Here is a 24,515-nt window from a genome sequence, read left to right on the forward strand (position 1 = left end):
TTCCGTTCACGGCTGCATAAACTATCGGGATGACATTGTTGTCACGGGGGCCTCCGCTGAGGAGCACCTTCGTAATTTGCGTTCACTCTTTCAGGTTTTGCATTCGGCTGGGATGAGGTGCAATCTGGACAAGTCACAGTTCTTCCAACCCTCCATTGAGTATCTTGGTTTCCACTTGTCCCGTGAGGATATACGTCCTCTACGTCAGCACGTTGCGGCCATTAACGCTCTCCCCCGGCCGTCTACCGTCAAAGAACTTCAGGCGTTTCTAGGCAAGATTGCTTATTATCACAAATTCAGTCCATCCGCAGTGGCGGTAGCTTATCCTCTGCATCAGCTGTTACGCAAAAACGTCCCCTTCTGTTGGTCCGACGGGTGTGAGCAGGCTTTTGTCCGCCTGAAGGCTCATTTGCAGTCGGCGCCTTGTCTTGCCACATTCCGTTCGGGTCAGCACTTGGTTCTGGCGACTGACGCGTCACAGTATGGCCTAGGGGCTGTTCTCGCCCATTGGTATGAGGATGGGTCGGAACGACCCATCGCCTATGCTTCCAAGACCCTCAACGAGGCGCAACGGCGTTACTCTCAAATCGAAAAGGAGGCGCTCGCTATCATTTATGCTCTAAAAAAATTCAGCGTTTTTTTGTATGGTTCTAAGTTTCAGGTCATCACCGACCACAAACCGCTGGTCTCCCTGTTTAGCCCATCGGCGTCGCTTCCGGATAAGGCGGCTCACTGCCTGCAACGTTGGGCCTTATACTTGCCTCGTTTTCATTATGAGATTCACTATCGCCCCACGGCCCAGCACGCCAACGCTGACGCATTGTCGCGATTGGCGATGGGCCCCGACCCTGTTTTCAATCGTGATGAACTCCTCTGTTTCCACATTGATGAGGAAGAACGTCGTGCGGTCGAGGGCTTTCCACTTACAGGTTCGTAGGTCGTGTCGGCTACTGCGCGGGACCCGGTCCTACGTCAGGTGATCGGTTTTGTTCAACGGGGTTGGCCGGACAGGACCAAGGGCCAGGCATCGGATCCCCTTCGCAACTACCATGCCTTGCGCCTTCGTCTGTCTGTTCGTGATGGTGTTGTTCTTCTGGCCACGGATGGCGCATCTCCACAAGCCGTGGTGCCAACCTCTCTTCGCAAAGATGTTCTCAAACTGTTGATGAAGGACATTGGGGTATTTCTCGGACTAAGTCCCTGGCCCGCAGGCACGTTTATTGGCCCAGTATTGATTCGGACATCGCCCATATGGTTGCTGCATGTGGCCAGTGTGCTCAACAACTGGCGGCACCTCATACAATGCCCTCTCTGTGGCCTGATCCAGCTCAGCCATGGGAACGGGTGAACGACGAAGTTTCCGTTTGTTGTTAGATGTCCGTCACCCACCACTGCAGCGACGACGGTGGCTTTGTCCAAAATCTTTGCGCTAGAAGGTCTTCCATCCACAATCGTCAAGGACAATGGGCCTCAGTTCTCTTCGCAGGCCTTCCGTGATTTTTGTACTGGACAAGGGGTTCATCATGTTACAGCACCTCCCTTCCATCCACAATCGAATGGAGAGGTAGAGCGCCTTGTCCGCACTTTCAAATGCCAGATGAAAAAATTCCTTAGTGATTTTTCCACAGATGAGGCTCTGCTGCAATTTCTGAGTTCTTATCGCTTCACGCCTCTGGGTGATCGCAGCCCTGCTGAACTGTTGCATGGCTGCCAACCGCGCACTCTACTGCACCTGCTTCACCCTGTCAGGCCTTGTTCTGTGTCCCCTAATGCGGGAAAATACTCGGTGGGCGCCGACGTGTGGGCACGAGGGTATGGATCTCGCCCTAAATGGATTCCAGGGGTGGTCAAGGCTCTTCACGGCCGCCGGCTTTGTGAAATCCGTACGGGTGACGGCACGGTTGTTCGCCATTACGACCAGATGCGCCCACGAGTGGTGGCCACGCCGGTGCCACCGCCCCATCCTTCGCCTCCACCAGCCCGAGAAGCCAGTCCTGTCGCTGCTGCCGATCTACCGTCCGTGTTGATGCAGCCGACGTCGCTGCCGCTTCCGAGTATGCCGGAACCGACCCCAGTCGCGACGCCGCCTTCTCCGGGACCCATCTCGCTGGAGCACACTCCCAGGTCCATGACACCTATGGATGCTGCTCTGGAGTTTTCACCCATCATCTCATCCAGGAGGCATGTTCCACGCACGAGCTTCCGTCCTGGACATTTTCGACCATACTCTCGTGTCTCTCCGCGGGATCTCCTCGGGGCCCCACAAGAGGCCATGGATGTCTCCGCGCTGTCCATGTCTCCAAGGAAGTGAGTTTTTTTTTCAAGGGGGGAAAAGTGTTGTGATAGTGCCACAACATTTAACAGTGCCGCGACGACAGTACGCGCAAACAGCGATAGTGGCGCTCCGCAAATCGGCTGAGCGTGGGAGCGCCACCTAGCTACGAACGGCGCCGGCCGCATGTCACGGCACGGCAGTCGAATACGAGAGACTGAGTTGTAATCATGTGATCAGCTATTGTTTCTAAGAGAGAGTGTTGAATATCCATGCAATTATTGTGATTAAAGGTTATAACAATCTCATTTTTGCCTCAGTAGATGAAATGGTTTGGTTACTGAGGTGTCATGCATCGTTGCTGACTGGGTGTAGCTGAGTATGTGTGCCACATCCCTACTCCCTCATCAGTGCTGCTTCTCTCCTTCCTACCACTCCCCTGATCTAGCAGTCAGTGCTGCCACCAGTTCTTGCTGCTAGCTTAGCAGCTGTCGACAAGACACAGAGAGTTGTGAGGAGTGGTTTGTTTGGATCTGATTCTCAAAGACTGTAGGTGCACAGGTCAGAGATGGCAGTCATGTGTGCACTAGTTGTGACAGTGGTTGTGTGAATGTTTGCATTTTCAGAGTGTATGATGAAGACTTTATCTTCTGATATTTAAATCTAAAATATAACAAAGCATTATTGCAGGAAATTGTTAAAGATACACAAGCTGTTAAAATTTAGTCCAGAAGCTAACAGAAGCTATGGTTGAAAATTTATTTTGTAAAAGTGTGTGTGTCTTTTCTACGTGTCTGTCTGCAGCTCAGCGATCATTTTTATGGTGAGTTGCTACCTATCCTCATCATTAATGATTCTCAGAGTATTTGTGCAAATTATCTGTTGCACGGATTGATTACTGTGGCCTCATTTCATCAACATGCTGTCTGTGGATCGTGAATAGCTGTCCACATGAGTGGATTTCTGCGACAGGCCAAAACTGCTGGCTGTTCTTGCGGGTACCAGCAACTGATTGGACCTGCTGGTCTGAAGCATTTCAGTTCCCAACAATGTGCAGGCCCTGCCCGATGGATCTGGTGTCACCAATCTGCCCATATGCCAGATCTGTTTGTGCATGGTGTAATGCAGTGAAGTTTCGTGGTTTATCCAAGAACCTCGGACTGCAGTGCTCCTCAGCAGGTCAGAGGCCATGGGCGATAGATTTCAGGAATAGTGACTGCCTCACCTCAAGTATGTTGTACAGTGTACCATTTTATAGACATTTTATTTGTTCTAGTACATTTTGTCACTTCAAAAGTAGTTTGTATGTTAGAAAGTATGGACGAGAAGAAGAAGAAAATTGTGTCAAATGCTGGCAATTTGTACATCATGTACTCATATATTTCTCTTAAGATAAATCACAAAGCACTTGTAAAATAATGTATATAATAAAGTGGGTAATAACCGACATTAATGAAAGTAGTAGAACCAACATTTTATTGGTGGTCACCTATAGTGTTGGTTTACTCAATTCTTCTCTGCCTTATGTACTTCTTTCAAGAGGTCTACTTTTTTTGCTGAGGTTACTTCAGTAATGGTCACCTACAGTGTTGGTTTACACAATTCTTCCCTGCCTTATACACTTCTTTCAAGAGACCTACTCTTCTCTGAGGTTATTTATGAAATCAGTGAAGGTATTTTAAATCTGTCTTGTGACTCCAAGGAGACGCATATTTTTGTCATCAGATGTGTTTTGTTTTATTTAATTAAATAACATCAATCATCTTAATGAAACAAATATACCATTTGGCTTGCTTTCTCCATCTAAAAACAGTCAATTACAAAGGATGTTGATGTTAGTACTTAAGACTTTTGTCCACATGAGGAAATGCCATTTGCTTGCGAGTTTTTTTAAAGTATTTTCTCGTTTGCCATTTTGTTTCTTGCACCGTGGCTGTGAAGACAGATTGTCAACTTATGTCGTAACTTACCCTTGATATCTCAAAATTTGTCAGAGAAAGAAACTAAAACTTGTCTGGAAATCAAGTAAATATCAGGGAATTTCACTTGGGGAAACTTGTGAAACCCTGTATAGGCCATAGTCTGTAGATAGCAGTGGTCAGCAGATACTGTTGACCATGGGTGACCCCTACAAGGCACATCTTCAGTGTTGTGTATCTCTCTTTCCGTAAAGTTACAATGTGTTTATGGCCTAAGTTTGGAATGATCATTTGAGGCATGTCTGCACTTTGAAGAGTGTACACAAATAGTAAGGTTCCATTTTCAATTGCAGACACAGTACACACTATTGAACTGCCCTGAGGAAGCTAGTTTATTTTTACCTTCGTTACACAAGGCACTACATGTAGCACTTTCATGTGATTAAAAGAGTATCGAGAATGAGGTTTCTAACAAAAATCTGTGCAAGTCATGGATAAGATGCAAAATGATGTTTGAGAATTTATTTGATACAATATCCAGATAGTAAAAATTGTTAAAGTATTTCAAAATATCCTAATTATAGACTATTGTGATCCTCTATTTGTTTCTTGTGGATGGCTCTGCTTCAGTTGCAGTGCCTCTACAAAGATATGTAAAATAGAAAGGTATTTACACTTCACAAATAGTGATACAATTTGCCTCTTTGGTGCCCTCCACCTTAGACTTGACAATTCTGATATGATAATTGTTTAATTGACAGTGTATTTTTGGGTTTGTGTCTCAACAAAAATATGAAAAAATTAAAAGGTACTTCTGTCTCAGTAACACTGATGCAACATGCCTCATAGTCATGTTAAACCTCGTTTATTAAAATTTTGCTTTATATAATATCAATTTTGTTAGCGCTTAACAGCATCATGTCCATACACCATACAGGTGTACACATCCTGATGTTGCCAGTGGCACCGTATCTCGTATAAGCAAGAGTTTAACAGTCCGAGTTCCTTGGCCTATGGCATTGGAGCTGCATATAATGGTTATTACACTCTAGTGATGTGTGAGAGTAGTTCAATGAGGTCATTTGTGGTTCATTAATGGATGCATGCAAATATATAAGTGGCCAATAGAAAGCTGACAAAATAGTAGATCTTGTGTATTTTGTATTTGAAGATCCAGGATTGGAAATAGAACCTGTAGATGAAGATGCTCACTTTCTACATCTACATACATAACGTGATAGCCACCATACTGTGTGTGGTGGAGGGTGCCCTGTACCATAACTAGTAATTTCTTTTCGTTTAGAACTATGGAAAAATAACTGTTTACATGCCTCCACATGGGTCCTAATTTCTCGGTCTTATCTTTGTGGTCCTGATGTAAAATGTTAGTTTGTTGGTGGTAGTAGGACCATTCTGCAGTCAGTTTCATTGCCAGTTCTCTGAATTTTCTCAATAGTATTCCTTTCCCTATAGTGATAATTGAAAAGCGTTTTACCTTCCCCCCTGGGATTCCCACTAGATTTTCCAAGGCATCTCTGTAACAGTTACATGTTGTTCAAATCTACTAGTAAAGAATGTAGTAGCCTGCCTGTGAATTGCTTCGATGTTTTCCTTTAATCCAACGTCGTGCATATCCCAAACACTCGAGTATTGCTCAAGAATTGGTTGCACTAGTGTCCTGTTATGCAGTGTCCTTACAAATGAACCTCATTTTCCTAAAAATCACCCAATAAACCAAAGTTGCCATACACCTTTCATACCACAATTCTCATGTTTGTTCAGTTTTAATATCACTTTGCAATATTATGCATAGATATTAAACGGCATGATTGTGTCAAGCAGGACACTACTTATGTTGTGTCTGAACATTTCAGGTTTGATTTTCCTATTGATGCAAATCAACTTACTTTTTCTACATTTAGTGCCAACTGCCATTCATTAAACAACTAGAACCATGAACCATGGACCTTGTCATTGGTGGGTAGGCTTGAGTGCTTCAGTTATACAGATGGCCGTACCGTAGGTGCAACCACAACGGAGGGGTATCTGTTGAGAGGCCAGACAAACGTGTGGTTCCTGAAGAGGGGCAGCAGCCTTTTCAGTAGTTGCAGGGGCAACAGTCTGGATGATTGACTGACCTGGCCCCAAAACGGCCTTGCTGTGCTGATACTGCGAACAGCTGAAAGCAAGGGGAAACTACGGCCGTAATTTTTCCCGAGGGCATGCAGCTTTACTGTATGGATAAATGATGATGGCGTCCTCTTGGGTAAAATATTCCGGAGGTAAAATAGTCCCCCATTTGGATCTCCGGGTGGGGACTACTCAAGAGGATGTCGTTATCAGGAAAAAGAAAACTGGCGTTCTACAGATTGGAGCGTGGAATGTCAGATCCCTTAATCGGGCAGGTAGGTTAGAAAATTTAAAAAGGGAAATGGATAGGTTAAAGTTAGATATAGTGGGAATTAGTGAAGTTCGGTGGCAGGAGGAACAAGACTTCTGGTCAGGTGACTACAGGGTTATAAACACAAAATCAAATAGGGGTAATGCAGGAGTAGGTTTAATAATGAATAGGAAAATAGGAATGCGGGTAAGCTACTACAAACAGCATAGTGAACGCATTATTGTGGCCAAGATAGATACGAAGCCCACACCTACTACAGTAGTACAAGTTTATATGCCAACTAGCTCTGCAGATGATGAAGAAATTGAAGAAAAGTACGATGAAATAAAAGAAATTGTTCAGATAGTGAAGGGAGACGAAAATTTAATAGTAATGGGTGACTGGAATTCGAGTGTAGGAAAAGCGAGAGAAGGAAACATAGTAGGTGAATATGGATTGGGGCTAAGAAATGAAAGAGGAAGCCGCCTAGTAGAATTCTGCACGGAGCACAACTTAATCATAGCTAACACTTGGTTTAAGAATCATGAAAGAAGGTTGTATACGTGGAAGAACCCTGGAGATACTAAAAGGTATCAAATAGATTATATAATGGTAAGACAGAGATTTAGGAACCAGGTTTTAAGTTGTAAGACATTTCCAGGGGCAGATGTGGACTCGGACCACAATCTATTGGTTATGAACTGTAGATTAAAACTGAAGAAACTGCAAAAACATGGGAATTTAAGGAGATGGGACCTGGATAAACTAAAAGAACCAGAGGTTGTACTGAGTTTCAGGGAGAACATAAGGGAACAATTGGCAGGAATGGGAGAAAGAAGTACAGTAGAAGAAGAACGGGTAGCTCTGAGGGATGAAGTAGTGAAGGCAGCAAAGAATCAAGTAGGTAAAAAGACAAGGGCTGGTAGAACTCCTTGGGTAACAGAAGAAATATTGAATTTAATTGATGAAAGGAGAAAATATAAAAATGCAGCAAATGAAGCAGGCAAAAAGGAATACAGGCATCTCAAAAATGAGATCGACAGGAAGTGCAAAATGGCTAAGCAGGGATGGCTAGAGGACAAATGTAAGTATGTAGAGGCTTATCTCATTAGGGGTAAGATAGATACTGCCTACAGGAAAATTAAAGAGACCTTTGGAGACAAGAGAACTACTTGTATGAACATCAAGAGCTCAGATGGAAACACAGTTCTAAGCAAAGAAGGGAAAGCAGAAAGGTGGAAGGAGTATATAGAGGGTCTATACAAGGGCGATGTACTTGAGGACAACATTATTGAAATGGAAGAGGATGTAGATGAAGATGAAATGGGAGATACGTTACTGCGTGAAGAGTTTGACAGAGCACTGCAAGACCTGAGTCGAAACAAGGCCCCGGGAGTAGACAACATTCCATTAGAATTACTGATGGCCTTGGGAGAGCCAGTCCTGACAAAACTCTACCATCTGGTGAGCAAGATGTATGAGACAGGTAAAATACCGTCAGACTTCAAGAAGAATATAATAATTCCAATCCCAAAGGAAGCAGGTTGTGACAGATGTGAAAATCATCGAACTATCAGTTTAATAAGTCACAGCTGCAAAATACTAACGCGAATTCTTTACAGACGAATGGAAAACCTGTTAGAAGCCGACCTCGGGTAAGATCAGTTTGGATTCTGTAGAAATATTGGAACACGTGAGGCAATACTGACCTTAAGACTTATGTTAGAACAAAGATTAAGGAAAGGCAAACCTACGTTTATTGCATTTGTAGACTTAGAGAAAGCTTTTGACAATGTTGACTGGAATACTCTCTTTCAAATTCTAAAGGTGGCAGGGGTAAAATACAGGGAGCGAAAGGCTATTTACAATTTGTACAGAAACCAGATGGCAGTTATAAGAGTCGAGGGGCACGATAGGGAAGCAGTGATTGGGAAGGGAGTGAGTCAGGCTTGTAGCCTCTCCCCAATGTTATTCAATCTGTATATTGAGCAAGCAGTAAAGGAAACAAAAGAAAAATTCAGAGTAGGTATTAAAATCCATGGAGAAGAAATAAAAACTTTGAGGTTCGCCGATGACATGGTAATTCTATCAGAGACAGCAAAGGACTTGGAAGAGAAGTTGAACGGAATGGACACTGTCTTGAAAGGACGATATAAGATGAACATCAACAAAAGCAAAACGAGGATAATGGAATGTAGTCGAATTAAGTCAGGTGATGCTGACGGAATTATATTAGGAAATGAGACACTTAAAGTAGTAAAGGAGTTTTGCTATTTGGGGAGCAAAATAACTGATGATGGTCGAAGTAGAGGAGATATAAAATGTAGACTGGCAATGGCGAGGAAAGCATTTCTGAAGAAGAGAAATTTGTTAACATTGAGTGTAGATTTAAGTGTCAGGAAGTCGTTTCTGAAAGTATTTGTATGGGGTGTAGCCATGTATGGAAGTGAAACATGGACGATAAATAGTTTGGAGAAGAAGAGAATAGAATCTTTCGAAATGTGGTGCTACAGAAGAATGCTGAAGATTAGGTGGGTAGATCACATAACTAATGATGAAGTATTGAATAGAATTGGGGAGAAGAGGAGTATGTGTCACAACTTGACAAAAAGAAGTGGCCGGTTAGTAGGACATGTTCTGAGGCATCAAGGGATCACAAATTTAGCGCTGGAGGACAGCGTGGAGGGTAAAAATTGTAGAGGGAGACCAAGACATATATACACTAAGCAGATTCAGAAGGATGTGGATTGCAGTAAGTATTGGGAGATGAAGAAGCTTGCACAGGATAGGGTAGCATGGAGAGCTGCATCAAACCAGTCTCAGGACTGAAGACCTCAACAAATAACAGAAATTTTGTCTAAATGATCTTGTATAATCCTACAGTCACCTGTCTTGTACAGCTTCCTGTACACCACAGCATCATCAGCAAACAACAGTAGATTGCTGCCCACCCTGTCTGCCAGATCATTTATCATCATTATCAAGATAACAATATTTATATAATATATTGTAGATGCTGAGTCACAGACAGGCACAACAAAAAGACTGTCACAAATAAGGTTTCGGCCAGCAAGGCCTTCAACAAAAATAGACAACAGACGCCATGCACAACCCCCCCCCCACACACACACAAATGCAACTCTCACATACATGACTGCAGTCTCTGGCAACTGAAGCCACACAGTGAGCAGCTGCACCAGTGCATGATGTGACTGGGAGGAGCTAAGGAGGAGACTGGGGCAGGGAGGAGGAGGGGTAGTACGGTAGGGGTGGGAGATGGTGAAGACCTGCTGAGGAGGGAGCAGGGACAAGGTGGAGAGACGGTAGGGAGCTATCTGCAGTCGGGAGGTTAGACAGTGGGCAGGGGACAGGTGGGAGGGAGGGGGGGGGGTTAGTGGAGAAGGAGAGAGAAGTAAAAGAATGGATGTGATGGTGGAATGAGAGAGCTGTGTAGTGCTCGAATGGGAACAGGGAAGGGGCTCGATAGATGAGGGCAATGACTAACGAAGGTTGAGGCCAGAAGGGTTACGGGAACGTAGGATATATTGCAGGGAAAATTCCTACCTGCACATTTCAGAAAGGCTGGTGTTGATGGGAAACAGTCACTGAAATGAAGGGTGGTCGACTTATTTCTTGGCCACAGTTTGTCGGTGGCCATTCCTGCTTATGGCTTGTTGTTTGTCATGCCCACATTGAATGCAGCGTAATAGTTGCAGCTTAGGTCACAGACCACACGACTGGTTTTGCAGGTAGGTAGGCTTTGATTGAATAGGTGATGTTTGTGACAGGACTGGAGTAGGTGGTGGGTGGATGTATTGGACAGGTCTTGCATCTAGGTGTATTGCAGGGATATGAGCCATGAGGAAAGGGGTTGTGTGCAGTGGTTGTGGTGGGATGGACAAATATATTGTGTAGGTTCGATGGATGGCGGACCACTACTGTAGGAGGGGTGGGAAGGATAATGGGCAGGACATTCCTCATTTCAGGGCAGGATGAGAGGTAGTCAAAACCCTGGCATAGAATGTAGTTCAGTTGCTCCAGTCCTGGGTGGTGCTGAGTTATGAGTGGAGTGCTCCTCTGTGGCCGGATGGGAAGACTTTGGAAGGTGGTGGGAGACTGGAAAGATAAGGCATGGGAGATTTGTTTTCATACAAGTTTGGAAGGATAATTACGGTCTGTAAAGGCTTCAGTGAGACGGTCAGAATATTTCAAGAGGGACCGCTTGAGTTCTTAGCAATACTATTATCATCCTCATTATTCCTATTATTATTATTATTATTATTATTATTATTATTATTATTAATTATTTACTTATTTTTACAGAGATTTCTGCCAGAAATTTTGATGGTCCCCAGATAGTGAGACGTGTACGTAAACTTCTATGGACCCGTCACCGAAAATTTGGGTCCATTGTTGCAATTCCTGAAGCTCGCATACCTATAGTAAAAATCATCCATATACCAACTGGCATTGCTTGTGATATCAGCTTCCAAGGACAAGGATGTGTACTTAAGAGCAAGCAGTTGTCTCATGTATTAGACATGGATTTTAGAATACGACCACTTATTATTTTCCTGAAGTATTGGGCAAAATGTCACAATATAATAAGTTTATCCAGGTGAGTCAAATATCTAATATTTAAATACTACAGTTTTATTGTACACTAGCTTAGAGCCCATATAGAGTGTTTAGCCTGCAGAGATTTTTTGTTTGTTTTGTATAATCGAATTTTTTGTTATTCACAAATTGAAACAAATTCTAAGTTTTTCATGTTGATTAAGGCCATATAATAATGGTGTTTTCTGATTGTACATCTGATCAAAAAGCGATTCTGCAAAGTTTTTGTTAATCATGTCTTTTGTGTTCTTCTGGAGATATTTCTGTAGCAACTTTCATCATAATGGCTCTGACCACTATGGGACTTAACATCTGAGGTCATCAGTCCCCTAGAACTTAGAACTACTTAAACCTAACTAACCTAAGAACATCACACACATCCATGCCCGAAGCAGGATTCCCACTTGCGACCATAGCAGTCATGCAGTTTCGGACTGAAGCACCTAGGACTGCTCAGCCACAGCACAATTTTCATCCCCTAACAAATATTTCTTTGTATCTAACCAAGAAGTGAAGTATCAATTTTAATAAATTTAGCTTTAAAATTTTTTCAATGTAATGAAATATTTTCTTAAAAGTTTTCATCTCCTATTGCACTGCCTTAAGGGTCAATTTCCGGAAACAATGAAATGCGTTGTTTTTTTTATAACCGAGAAATGGAATACCAGTTGTCGTAGATGAAGCCTTGTTGTTGTAGTGGTCTTCAGTCCAGAGGCTAGTTTGATGCAGCTCTCCATGCCACTCTATCCTCTTCATTTGCGAGTAACTACTGCAACCTATATCCTTCTGAATCTATTTTGTGTATTCATCTTTTGATCTCCCTCTGTGATTTTTACCCTCCCCATTTCCCTCAAATACTACATTGGTGATCCGTTGAAGCCTTAGAGCATGTCCTATCAACCAATCCCTTCTCTAGTCAAGTTGTGCCACGAATTCCTCTTCTCCCCAATTCTGTTCACTGCCTCCTCATTATTTGTGTAATCTACCCATCCAATCTTCAGCATTCTTCCGTAGCACGACATTTCGAAAGCTTCTATTCCCTTCTTGTCTAAACTATTTATTCTCTATGTTCCATTCCTATACATGGCTACACTCCATACAAATACTTTCAGAATAGACTTCCTGACATTTAAATCTATACTCGAAGTTAACAAATTTCTCTTCTTTAGAAATGCTTTCCTTGCCATAGCCAGTTTATATTTTATATCCCCCCATTCTTCGACCATCATCAGTTATTTTGCTTCCCAAATAACAAAACTCCTTTACTACTTTAAGTGTCTCATTTCCTAATCTAATTCCGTCAGCATCACCTTATTATATTCGACTACATTCTATTATCCTCGTTTTGCTTTTGTTCACGTTCATCTTATATCCTCCTTTCAAGACACTGTCCATTCCGTTCAACTGCTCTTCCAAGTCCTTTACTGTCTCAGACAGAATTACAATGTCATCAGCAAACGTCAAAGTTTTTATGTCTTCTCCATGGATATTCATTCTTACTCCAAATTTTTATTTTGTTTTCTTTATTGCTTGCTCAGTACACAGATATTCAAGCTACAACCCTGTCTCACTCCCTTATCAACCACTGTTTCCCTTTGATCCCACTCGACTCTTATAACTGCCATCTGGTTTCTGTACAAATTGTAAACAGCCTTTCAGTCCCTGTATTTTAACTCCGCCACCTTCAGAATTTGAAAGAGAGTATTCCAGTCAACATTGTCAAAAGCTTTCTCTAAGTCTACAAATGCTAGAAATGTAGGTTTGCCTTCCCTTAATCTATTTTATAAGGTAAGTCATAGTGTCAGTATTGCCTTACATGTTCCAACATTTCTACGGGATCCAAACTGAGGTCGGCTTCTACCAGTTTTTCCATCCGTCTGTAAAGAATTCGCGTTAGTATTTTGCAGCCGTGACGTATTAAACTGATAGTTTGGTAATTTTCATATGTGTGTCAACAGCTGCTTTCTTTGGGATTGGATTATTATATTCTTCTTGAAGTCTGAGGGTATTTTGCCAGTCTCATACATCTTGCACACCCGATGGTCAGAGTTTTGTCATGGCTGGCTCTCCCAAGGCTATCAGTAGTTTTAATGGAATGTTGTCTATTCCTGGGGCCTTGCTTCGAAAGCTTCTTTCAATGCTCTGTCAAATTCTTTCCGCAGTATCATACCTCCCATTTCATCTTCATCTACGCCCTTTTCCATTTCCATAATGTTGCCCTCAAGTATTGTACTGACCCTCTATATACGCCTTCCACCTTTCTTTGCTTAGAACTGGTTTTCCATCTGAGCTTTTGATATTCATACAGGTGGTTCTCTTCCCTTCAAAGGTCTTTTTAATTTTCCTATAGGCAATATCTATCTTATCCCTAGTGATATATTCCTGTACACATGAAACCTTAAAAATCCTTTAATAGTTGTTTAGTAATTATTTATTTTCTATAAAATCTACACCCACTGTTTTATCCCCTTTACAAAAATACTGAAACACGTTTTGTAATTTTCTGATTAAGAAACAAAATAACTATTTTTGTGGTTCTAGCTTCAAAATACCCTTAACAGTGACACACTTCGAAAAAGCCTTTCATCCTTTGTTTCACCCTCTTAGGAGTAGAAGTTTGAACAGTCTCTTCTTAAACAATGCCTAGTTTGGGCTGGGCGATGATGAATCAGTCCTATGCTATTTCACCCCATTAGGGGTTAAATTTCCAACACAGTTAAACATGTATTTATTCATCTCTAGCAAAGATGCAAAACACCAATTTTCAAAGATTTAACTTCCAAAATGCTTTTGCAGTGCAATATTTTTATAAAACATTTCACCCCCTAAGGGTTTCAATTTCCAAGAACAGTGCATCTGTATGCTGTATTTCTAAGAGAGGAGCTAAATACAAATTTTCATAGCTTTAGCTTCAAAAATGGTTGCAGAGTGATATATTTTCATAAAAACTTTCATCTCCTCTTCCACCCCTATAGGAGTAGAATTTCCAAGAACAGTGAAATATGGTATTTGTTTTATTTCTAAATGAGAAGCCAAATTTAAATTTTCATAGATATAGCTTTAAAAATGCTTTCTTAATAAAACATTTTCATAAAAAATCTCATCCTCTACTTTACTCCCTTAGAGATTCGTGTTTCCAAAAAACATTCAGTCACATGTTTAGATTTAAATTTTTTTTAATGTAACAGAATATTTTCTTAAACATTTTCATCCCTTATTGCACGCTTGTAGTGGTGGATTCTCAGAAACACTGAAACACACGTTTTTTTAATTTCATGTCCAAGAAGTTGAATTCCAGTTGTCATAAATGTAGCCCTAAAAATCCTTTAGTAGTTCTTTTGTAATTATTCATTTTCAAAAAATCTTTCACCTACTATTTTATCCCCTTAGAGGTTGAATTTCCAACACTGCTTGACCACATACTTTTCATTTTCTGACTGAGAGACCAAATACCAAGTTTCATAATTCTAGCTTCAAAATTCCCTTAATAGTGACATAATTTCAAAAAGCCTTTCATCCCCTATTTCACCCCCTTAGGAGTGCAATTTTGGACAGTCCCTTCTTAAACGATACTTCAGTATAAGATCCATACCCTCTCCAAACTTCAAGTTTCTATCCATAGGGGTTTTGACTGGGCAATAATGAACCAGTGAATCAGTCTGATTTTATTTCACCTGTTCAGGAATTTCCAAAAACAGTTAAACATGTATTTTTTCATCTCCAATCTAGAAGCCAAACACCGATTTTCAAAGATTTTACTTTGAAAATGCTATTGGAATGAAATATCTTCATAAAGTGTTTCAGACCCTTAGTGATTGAACGTCCAAAAACGGTGACATGTATGTGTTTTATATCTAACAGAGATGCCAGTGATTTAGCTAGAAAAGTGTTTGCATAATGAAATATGTCCATAAAAACTTTCATATCCTGTTCCATCACCACAGGGGTTGAATTTCCAAAAACACTGCAACACATATTTCTTTATTTTTAACTGAGAAGTCAAATACCAAGGCGTTGTTTTAAAAATACTTTAGCAGTTCTATATGATGATATATTATCAAAAAACTCTTTCACCCACTGTTTCTACCCCAGGAGGTTAAATTTTCAAAAATACTGAAACACGCAATTCCTTGTTTCTGGCTGAGAAACCAAATACCAATTTTTGTAGGTGTAGCTTCAAAATTGCCTTAATAGCAACATTTAAAAAAAGAAAAAAACCAGTCATCCCTTATTTCACCCCTTTAGGTTTGGAATATTGACTTCAGTTGCCAGAGATTGCAGTTGTGTGTGTGTGTGTGTGTGTGTGTGTGTGTGTGTGTGTGTTCTATTTTTGACAAAGGGCTTACTGGCAGAAAGCTTATTTGTGACAGTCTTTTGTTGTGCCTATCCCCTGCGACTCAGCATCTCTGCTATATGGTGAGTAGCAACTTTCCTTTTCATACTGTTGAAATGACTAAGAGCTATCAGAAATAGTACTGTCTGAAAAATGCTTTTGACTCTAGAAAATTCTTTATCAAGAAGTTGAATCACATTAGTTGTTCCCTTTAATCCCCCAAAACCAACCATCCAACCATTATTTGTTCCTGGTGGAGTCCCCAGTACTGCAACAGCCTCTTTGTTGTCCTCTTCAAAAACTGGTGTGGTGTTATGTGTGGCCCAAGAGTCCAAAAACAGAAATAATTATTTTCTACAAATTGTAAGAAGGCATTTCAAATTAAGTATTGAAAATTATTGTTTCCATTTTTCCAAATTTTGTTGCTTCAATTGTGATTTTTGCAACTGAACAGACCTTTTTTATATTTTTGTTCCTAATTTGCCTTGAGGTTCTTGAAGACAGATACCAAGCTGCAAAAATTGTAATCCACACATCTTTTTTCACAGGTTTTATTGTATATCAATGTGTCACCACATTCATCGATTGCACAACCAACTTATACTGTTTACTTAATATGTCAGCATTAACTCCCTTTACCAGCTGAAGTTTGTGTATGTACTACATATATATTACACCTTCAAGGCATTGTTAGCACTTGTTATGTACCAGCATGTACAGATTGACGTTGATACTTGTATCAGAATACTTTTAATGGAATGTTATGGCTGGCAACCATGTTATCTTTTTAATGTATTCTTAGATTTAATTTTTTATCTACTATTAGACTTTCCATGTATTTGTTTTGATCCACTTAAACTTATTATTGTCACATTAGTGTTTCTTCCATTTTGTAACAATCCGATGATAACAGTATATTGGAAATGGTCATTGTGAATTATATTGTTACTTGCGAACAAGACGGACATTTGCAACTAAAAACTTTTCTTTGGCACTCAAAGCTATTATCGTAAAAGTTTTCTGTGGGCTAGGAAGGTATACTTGTTCCAGTCGCTTATTGAAATAACCGTTATCTTTCAAACTATAATGCACAGAATAATGAGAGCTATTTCCTGTTTCTTCTAATATTTTCCAGTTTACAACAAAATTTCGACGTCATTGGGATGAATGTCCAAGAAAGTAACTTGTGACTAGCACATATTTAGGTCTTTGGGAGAAGTAGCTGATTTTGAGTGCATAACATGGTCGTAATATTTCATCTTTGCAACTGTCAGAACTTTTAATTAGATTCCGCACTACTGTAAAAATCTGGAATCCTCACAAGACAGATGCTATTAACAGCCATATGTGAAGTAAAAAATCAGTGGATATTAATTCAGTTTTACCTCCATTGTTGACTTATTGATACCGCAACAAGCAACTGGTAATCATTATGAATTTTAAATGAGTTGCAAATTCGAGCGAAAGGTAACTGTGAACAGTTGTGTCAGAGAAATTGCCAACATTCACTGTTCAAATTATGATTTAATTGTGTCATGTTATCTGTTTACTGATACTCTGTCAACCAAGGCTGTGTGTCTGCCACATTGTCAATGCATAGTCTTCTACAGTTCCGGTAGTGGTGCATATTTCTCCAGCCTCCCGGAAGCTATGAATTTGTCAATTTTCAAGTTTTTTTTTTAAACTTTTTTAAGCAGCTAACATTTTGATAGTGTATTTCTTCCTGGATAAAAAAAAATCCAGGGCAGGATTCAACATGTCAGGTTTCGTTGCCTCGTGAGAATAGTTCTGGTGAGACATGTCTGGTGAGGCATAGCAATGTTGACATGTCTCACCAAACTCTTCATGCTTTGTCAGAGATGTTTTACGATGTGTTGGAGGCCTTGTTGCCAGGTGCAAGTTGCAGGGATGCCAGTGTTCTGGCATGGGTGAAAGAACATTGTGAGTAGTAGTCAGAGGGAACCAAGGCAGTGACTTGGGGTCATGAGATATGCCCACATACTTCTGCACCCATATTTTGATACACAAAGTTAATATGACAGGGAACACAATTGAATAAAATCTTCTCGGTTTTCAAGCCGCCTCAATTCAAATAAAGTTGTTGAGCTTTCACGGGCTATCTCCGTCATCGTTAACAGGAGTATAACTACTGACTGCCGGTGCTGGCACTATTTCCCACTTATATACCTATGATTATGGCCGCTGGCACCAACCGAAGGTGGCTGAAAAGAACGTGTGTGCAGAAGGTGAGTTTGACAGCTCATAGCAGCCCTGGCCCGCCACAGGACTGAGTGACTAGTGACATCAGGTGACACGATGGGCTGGCGCCACATTTGAAGCAGCCGCTCCTGCCTCCCTGCAATCGTTACACATCTGTCACTGCTTTCTTTTAACATCCAAAGCCCACTCCCATGCCCTACTCAGTGTGTAACTGTGGTCTCTGTTAAATTATTGCTGCTTATTCTAATCACGGCTGCCTCTTTTATAATGGAGCCCAGTATGTTGATGCATGAGCCAAGACTTTTGTATTCTCAAACTGTATTTTGTGTCTGTTTTCGAGGCAATGCTTAGCTATTCACCTTCCATGCATAAGTTGTTTTCAGCACAGCACACACTGATTGGTGCCAGCAGCCGTAATTGTAGGTAAATAAGTGGGAAATAGTGCCAGCACTGGTAGTCACTAGTCACTCCTGATGATGGTGGAGCTAGCCATCAAAACCTCCAAGAATTTTATTCAAGTTGACGTGGCTTCAAAACCAAGATTTTATTCAGTCACGCCACCATGAAAGGCTCTGAGGACACAACAAAAACAAGCAATATTTGACCATATAAATTAACTGGATAGATAAAACTTCTGCTCACCAAGTGGTGGTAGAATACGGACATTAAAGGTGGTCATGATTAGGCAAGCTTTCGGAGCCTGTGACTCCTTCTTCAGACAGAAGAGATGAAGGGAAAGCAAGAGGGATAAAGGAAAATAACTGGAGAGCTCTAGGAAAAGGGGTATATTTCAGGAAAGTCACCCAGAACCATGGGTCAGGGGAGACTTACCGGATGGGATGAAAAGGAAAGACTGATTGTAGAGAACTGCATCGGACAAGATTTGAAAGCCTGAGAACTTAGAGTGGAAGACAGGGTAATATGAAAGACAGAGATTACTGCTTAAACATCATGCATGATTTAATAAGAGTGAAAATGTTAAGTGCATTGTACCTAACTGAGGTGGGGGGAGGGCAGTGTAAAGTAGACTGGTAAGACAATGACAGATGAAGAATACTAAAATAGAGGGGAGAAAAGAGTAGTTACTGTGAAGAAATGCTGAGATGGAAGAAATTAACATAAATTAAGGTCAGGTTGGTAGCAAGAACCAAGGATGAGTTGAAGCGCAAGTTCCCACCTGCGTAGTTAGAGAAACTGGTGTCTGGGGGAAGAATCTGAATGGTGCGTGTGGTTAAACAGGCACCGAGGTTACAATTGTCATATTGTAGAGCATGCTCTGCAACTGGATATTGTGTGTTGCCATCATACACACTGTGCCTCTGCCCATTCATCCCAATTGATAATTTGGTGATGATTTTAGAAAATCTTGGCCTTGTCAAAGCAGTCATTAATATGTTCCAGACCAGGCTAATACTGATTGATAATGGTGTGCTCCGAAGTTGTTTTTTGGAGGGATCAGCAGTACCTGGATTTGATGTGATGTTCAGGGAAATCTGCTTTTGAACTAGACTGGTGCGGTACTTACGTCCAGTGAGAATGGTAGTGTATTACTGTAAAGAGTCTGCATCCGAACAAATATGTTTGCCTCAAACGCCAAAGCTATATGGTAGGGAACATGTGACATGGAAATGATGGTATCTGTCAAAATGCAAGTACTGTAGTTTGTTACTAATTTTAATGTGGGCAGAATTATCTAGCTGGCCACCGGTGAGAATGAGGTCAACATCAAGGAGAGTGGCATGGGATTCAGAATAGGACCATGTGAAATGTAATTGGCAGAAGTTATTCAGAGATACCAGGAATTTTAACTGGTCAGCCTCACCGCGAGCCCGTATGGTAAAGATGTCATCAATGTATCTAAACCAGACCAGAGGCTGAAGACGTTCAGATCCCATGAAAGCCCCCGCCAAGCAACCCATGAAAAGGCTGGGATAGGAAGGCTGAAGTGTGAATGGTGATGTATTCCTTAAACAGTCTGCACTCAAACAAATATGTTTGCCTCAAATGCCAAGGCTATATGGATGGGAACATGTGACACCGAAATGATGGTATCTGTCAAAATGTAAGTACTGTTGTTTGTTAGTAGGTTTAATGTGGATAGAAGCGTGTAGCTGGCCTTTGTTGAGGATGAGATCAACATCACGGACAGTGGCATGGTATTCGGAATAGGTCCATATGAAATTTAATTGGGAGAAGTTATTCAGAGATTCCAGGAATTTTAACAGGTCAGCCTCACAATGAGTCCACGTGATAAAGATGTCATCAGTGTATCTGAACCAAACCAGGAGCTGAAGACTTAAGGATCCCAGTAAGCCCCCTCCAGTCGATACATGAAAAGGTTGGCATAGGAAGAAAGCGTCATGACCATACCCCTGGTCTGTTTGTATGTCTGCCCGTCAAAGGTGAAGTAGTTGTTGGTAAGTACAAATTTGATTAAGATGGAGAGAATGTCATAGGTTTGGAATCAGGTGGGTGCTGACTGAGGAAATGTTCAGCAACAGACAACCATGTACGTGGGGGATGTTGGTATAGAAGGAGGTGGGAGTCGGATGGGCACAAATTTCAGATGAACTATGAAATGGACGATATCTTAAATATAGTAGGGAAGTCTTTGTATGATGGGCTGCTGGTGCTGATCAACTAAGGCAGACATACGTTCTGGTGGGTGCTTTGAAGCCAGCAACTATAGGAGGGCCAGGATGATTTGGTTTTATGGATAACAGGAAGAAGGTAAAAGGTGTGATGAGGGGGGGGGGGGGGGGAGGGGGTGGTTTGGGTGGTGCAAGAAGTTTTATGGATTGAGGTGTTAGTCCTTGTGAAGGTCTTGGTGTTTTAAGGAGGGACTACAGGTCAGTTTCATTCATGAGGATGGAATCTTGATGGCAGACGCTGTTTGTAGAAGTGGCAGGCAACCAGTGTTGACCTTCACTAACATAATCCGTTGAGTCAAGTATCACAGTTGTAGATCATTTGTCTACTCTGAGGACAATGATGGAGCCATCAGCTTTAAAGGAGTGTAGAGCCTGGTGTTCTGTAGAGGACAGGTTAGGAACACATTGTAGGGACCTGGGGAAGGGTTGTGAAACAATGCTGGATGTGAGGAATTCTTGGAATGCTTTTGAGGGATGAATCTGAGGTAGTGGTGGTGGTGGATCAAGTTGGGATTGTTGTCGGAACTGTTCAAGGCAGGGTTCAATGTGAGGTTTGCTGTTAGAAAGGTTTTGTGATTGGGTTTCAAAGTAGTCTTTCCAGTTGACATTATATGTGAAGGAAAGTAGGTTCTTCACCAAAGCAACATGATCAAATGCAGATTTAGGGCTGAAAGTGAGACCATTAGATAATACAGATTATTCAGGAGGGGAGAGTTCCTCCAATGAGAGGTTGAGGACACTGTGCTATTGTGACTGGTTCTTATGATTATGGATTGTTCTTCGTCTGAGAGACTATGGTGAAGGCTGTGGGATGTTAAGGAGGTCGGCCAAGCTCAGTTTGTAGGAGACGAGTGGTGGTTGACAGAGTGGCTGTTTAGGGAGCTGCAGAGGACAGGAATGCAAACAATGCTATTCATGTGGTTTAGGAGAAGGTGGGATAGTGTTTTGAGATGCAGTCTGGCATATTGTTGCCATTTGAATTTGGCTTGATGGACCAATCCATCCAAGGGATCATCAGGAGCAGATAATTGCAGGATTTTTTAGGAGAGAAGTCTGGTGGAGTGAAAATTGGCTGATGGGGGCATATCGGCCACAGGTTAATTGGGTAAGAGCAAGAGATTGCTGTATTTTAAACAGTGAAAATATAGTAGGATTACATCCAGAAACACGGACTCTTAATGTTAGGCTTTTTGGAGCAACTCCAAGGGACAAACAAGTTTCAAGAAACAAAATGTGGGACCTTAGTTTTGATAGTGCAAAAGCGTGTTTTTGAAAAGAAAGGATGTAACATGAGATGAGAATCATCATGGCAAGAGAGGACAGTTCGGAGTATTAGAAATAGTGAGAGTGCACCCCCCCCCCCCCCCCCCAAAAAAAAAAAAAAGAGAGAGAGGCGGAGGGTGAATGAAAGAGAGGAAATGGAAGAAAAGGAAGGAAAAAAGCAGAAAACAGAGAAAAATTCTTACAGAAATAATGAGAACAGGCAATGGTTAGTAAAAGGTAATAAGTTTGTGGTCTACATGGTAAGAAAAAAAGAAGAAGGTAGGAGACGAGGTACTGGCAGAAGTAAAGCTGTGAGGACGGGACGTGAGTTGTGCTTGGGTACCTCAGTTGGTAGAGCACTTGCCCGCAAAAGGCAAAGGTCCCGAATTCGAGTCTCGATCCAGCACACAGCTTTATTCTGCTAGGAAGTTTCAAGAATTGGGAAAGTCTTGCAAAGTCACAGGAGAAAATGTAAACAGTTCTGACCATGATACCAACCTGATCCACCACCACTATCCTCAGAATCATCCCTTACAAGCCTTCCAAGAATTCCTCATGTCCAGCACGGCTTCACAACCCTTCCTCCGATTCCTACAACATAATCCTTATCTGTCCTCTGCAGAACTTTAGGTGCTACGTTCCCTAAAAGCTGATGACTCCATTATCCTCCCAACAGACAGAGGATCTACCACTGTGCTACCTGACCGAAAGGAGAATGTTAGTGAAGGTCTGCACCAGCTATCTGACACCTCTACATACTGCGCCTACCTTCAAGATTCCATCTCCATGACTCAAATTGACCTGCAGATCCTCCTTAAAACATCAAGCACCTCACAAGGACCAACACCTAAATCAATAGAACTTTTCACTCCATCCAAACCATGCACCCCCACTTTTTGCCTTCTGCCTTTTATCCACAAACCCAATCATCTTGGCCGTCCTATAGTTGCTGGCTTCAAAGCACCCACTGAACATACCTGCCTTAGTTGATCAGCACTTGCAACTCATAATACGAAGACTTCCCTCCTATATCGAAAATATCAACCATTCATCTGAAATTTGTGCCCATCCCACTCCCATCTCACACACTGCTTGTCACCATTGATGGCACCTCCCTCGATACCAACATCCCCCACGTACATGGTCAGTCTGCTGCTGAGCATGTCCTCAGTCAGCACTCACCTGATTCCAAAGCTACGACATCCTTCCTACTCACCTTAATCAACTTTGTACTTACCAGCAACTACTTCACCTTTGAGGGGCAGACATACAAACAGATCAGGGGTACAGCCATGAGAAACAGGATGGCTCCTTCCTATTCCAACCTTTTCATGGGTCACTTAAAGGGGGCTTTCCTGGACACATGGTGAAGCAGACCTGTTAAAATTCATGGAATCACTTAATACTTTCTCTCAGTTAAATTTCACATAGTCCTATTCTGAATCACAAGCCACTTTCATTGATGTTGATCTCATCCTCACCATAGGCCAGCTACATGTTTCTGCCCATATTAAAACTACTAACAAATAGCAGTACTTACATTTTGACAGATTCCATCATTTCCATGTCAAACGTTTTATCCCTTACAGCCTTGGCATTCGGGCATACATATTTGTTCGGATGCAGACTCTTTACAGCAATACACCACCATTCTCATCTCGGCCTTCACTGGTTGTAATCACCCCACCAGCCTAGAACAAAGGCAGATTTCCAAAGCCATCACTTCCACTCTTGGTGCTGCTGATCCCTCCAATAAACAACTTCGGAAACACAACTGGTACTCAGTATTATGCTGGACTGGAGTGTATTAATCAGCTGCTTCGACAAGACCATGACTTTCTAAAATAATGCCCTGCTGTGAGATCCATTTTGTCTGATATTTTGACCACCGCTCCTAGAAGAGGTTTCAGTTGCCCTCTCAATCTCTGCAATATCCTTGTCATACCCCGTGCTCCTTCAGCACCCATCTCTCTACTCTACGTCTCCTACCCCTGTGACTGTCCCCACTGCGAGACTTGCCCCTTGCACCCTCCTGTCACCATCTATAGCATCCCTGTAACTGGCAAAATATATACTATCAAAGTGAGAGCTATCTGTGAAACAACTTATGTAATATACCAGCTGTTATGTAAACAGTGTTCAGCCTTTTACATTGGCATGACTACCAACACATCAATCATGTTGAATGGGATGTAAACAATGTTTGGCCTTCTACAATGGCATGACTACCAACACATTATCAATTAGGTTCAATGGGCATAGGCACAGTGTGTACTCTGGCAACACGCAATATCCTGTTACAGAGCATCCTCTACAACATGACAATCGTGATCTCGATTTCTGTTTCACCGCAGGCATCTGGATTCTTCCTCCAGCCAGCAGTTTCTCTGAACTCTGTCGGTGGGAACTAGTGTCACAACATGTCCTTGGTTCTTGCCACCCACCTGGCCGTAATTTACGGTAACTTCTTCTGTCTCAGCATTTCTTCAAAGTAGTTACTCCTTTGTTCAGTCTGTTTTTGTTTTCTGCATCTTTCACTGTGTTACTCGTCTATTTTTCACCACCCCCCTCCCACCTCTGTTACATACAGTGCACGTACCGTATTTACTCGAATCTAAGCCGCACTCGAATCTAAGCCGCACCTGAAAAATGAGACTCGAAATCAAGGAAAACAAAAAAAAAAAATCCCAAATCTAAGCCGCACCTGAAATTTGAGACTCGAAATTCAAGGGGGGAGAAAAGTTTTAGGCCGCACCTCCAAATCGAAACAAAGTTGGTCCATTGTAATATGAGACACAATTTAGGTCAAATGAATGACGATACAGCTACAGTAGTTTGGTTCGAGTCGTAAGCTTAGCAG

At 41.8% G+C, this 24,515-nt stretch overlaps 1 protein-coding gene across 6 annotated transcripts in view; it reads left to right on the forward strand.

Moving 5' to 3' along the window:
* Positions 1-24,515, forward strand: part of LOC126272100 (speckle targeted PIP5K1A-regulated poly(A) polymerase-like) — a 192,614-nt gene that overhangs the window by 106,483 nt on the left and 61,616 nt on the right. For all 6 annotated transcript variants that reach the window (XM_049974683.1, XM_049974680.1, XM_049974684.1 and 3 more), the window contains one exon: positions 10,895-11,189. In XM_049974683.1, coding sequence (XP_049830640.1) covers positions 10,895-11,189 — 295 coding nt within the window. The remainder of the gene's footprint in view (positions 1-10,894; positions 11,190-24,515) is intronic.

The sequence above is a fragment of the Schistocerca gregaria genome, chromosome 5, assembly GCF_023897955.1.
Source record: "Schistocerca gregaria isolate iqSchGreg1 chromosome 5, iqSchGreg1.2, whole genome shotgun sequence".
NCBI lineage: Eukaryota > Metazoa > Arthropoda > Insecta > Orthoptera > Acrididae > Schistocerca > Schistocerca gregaria.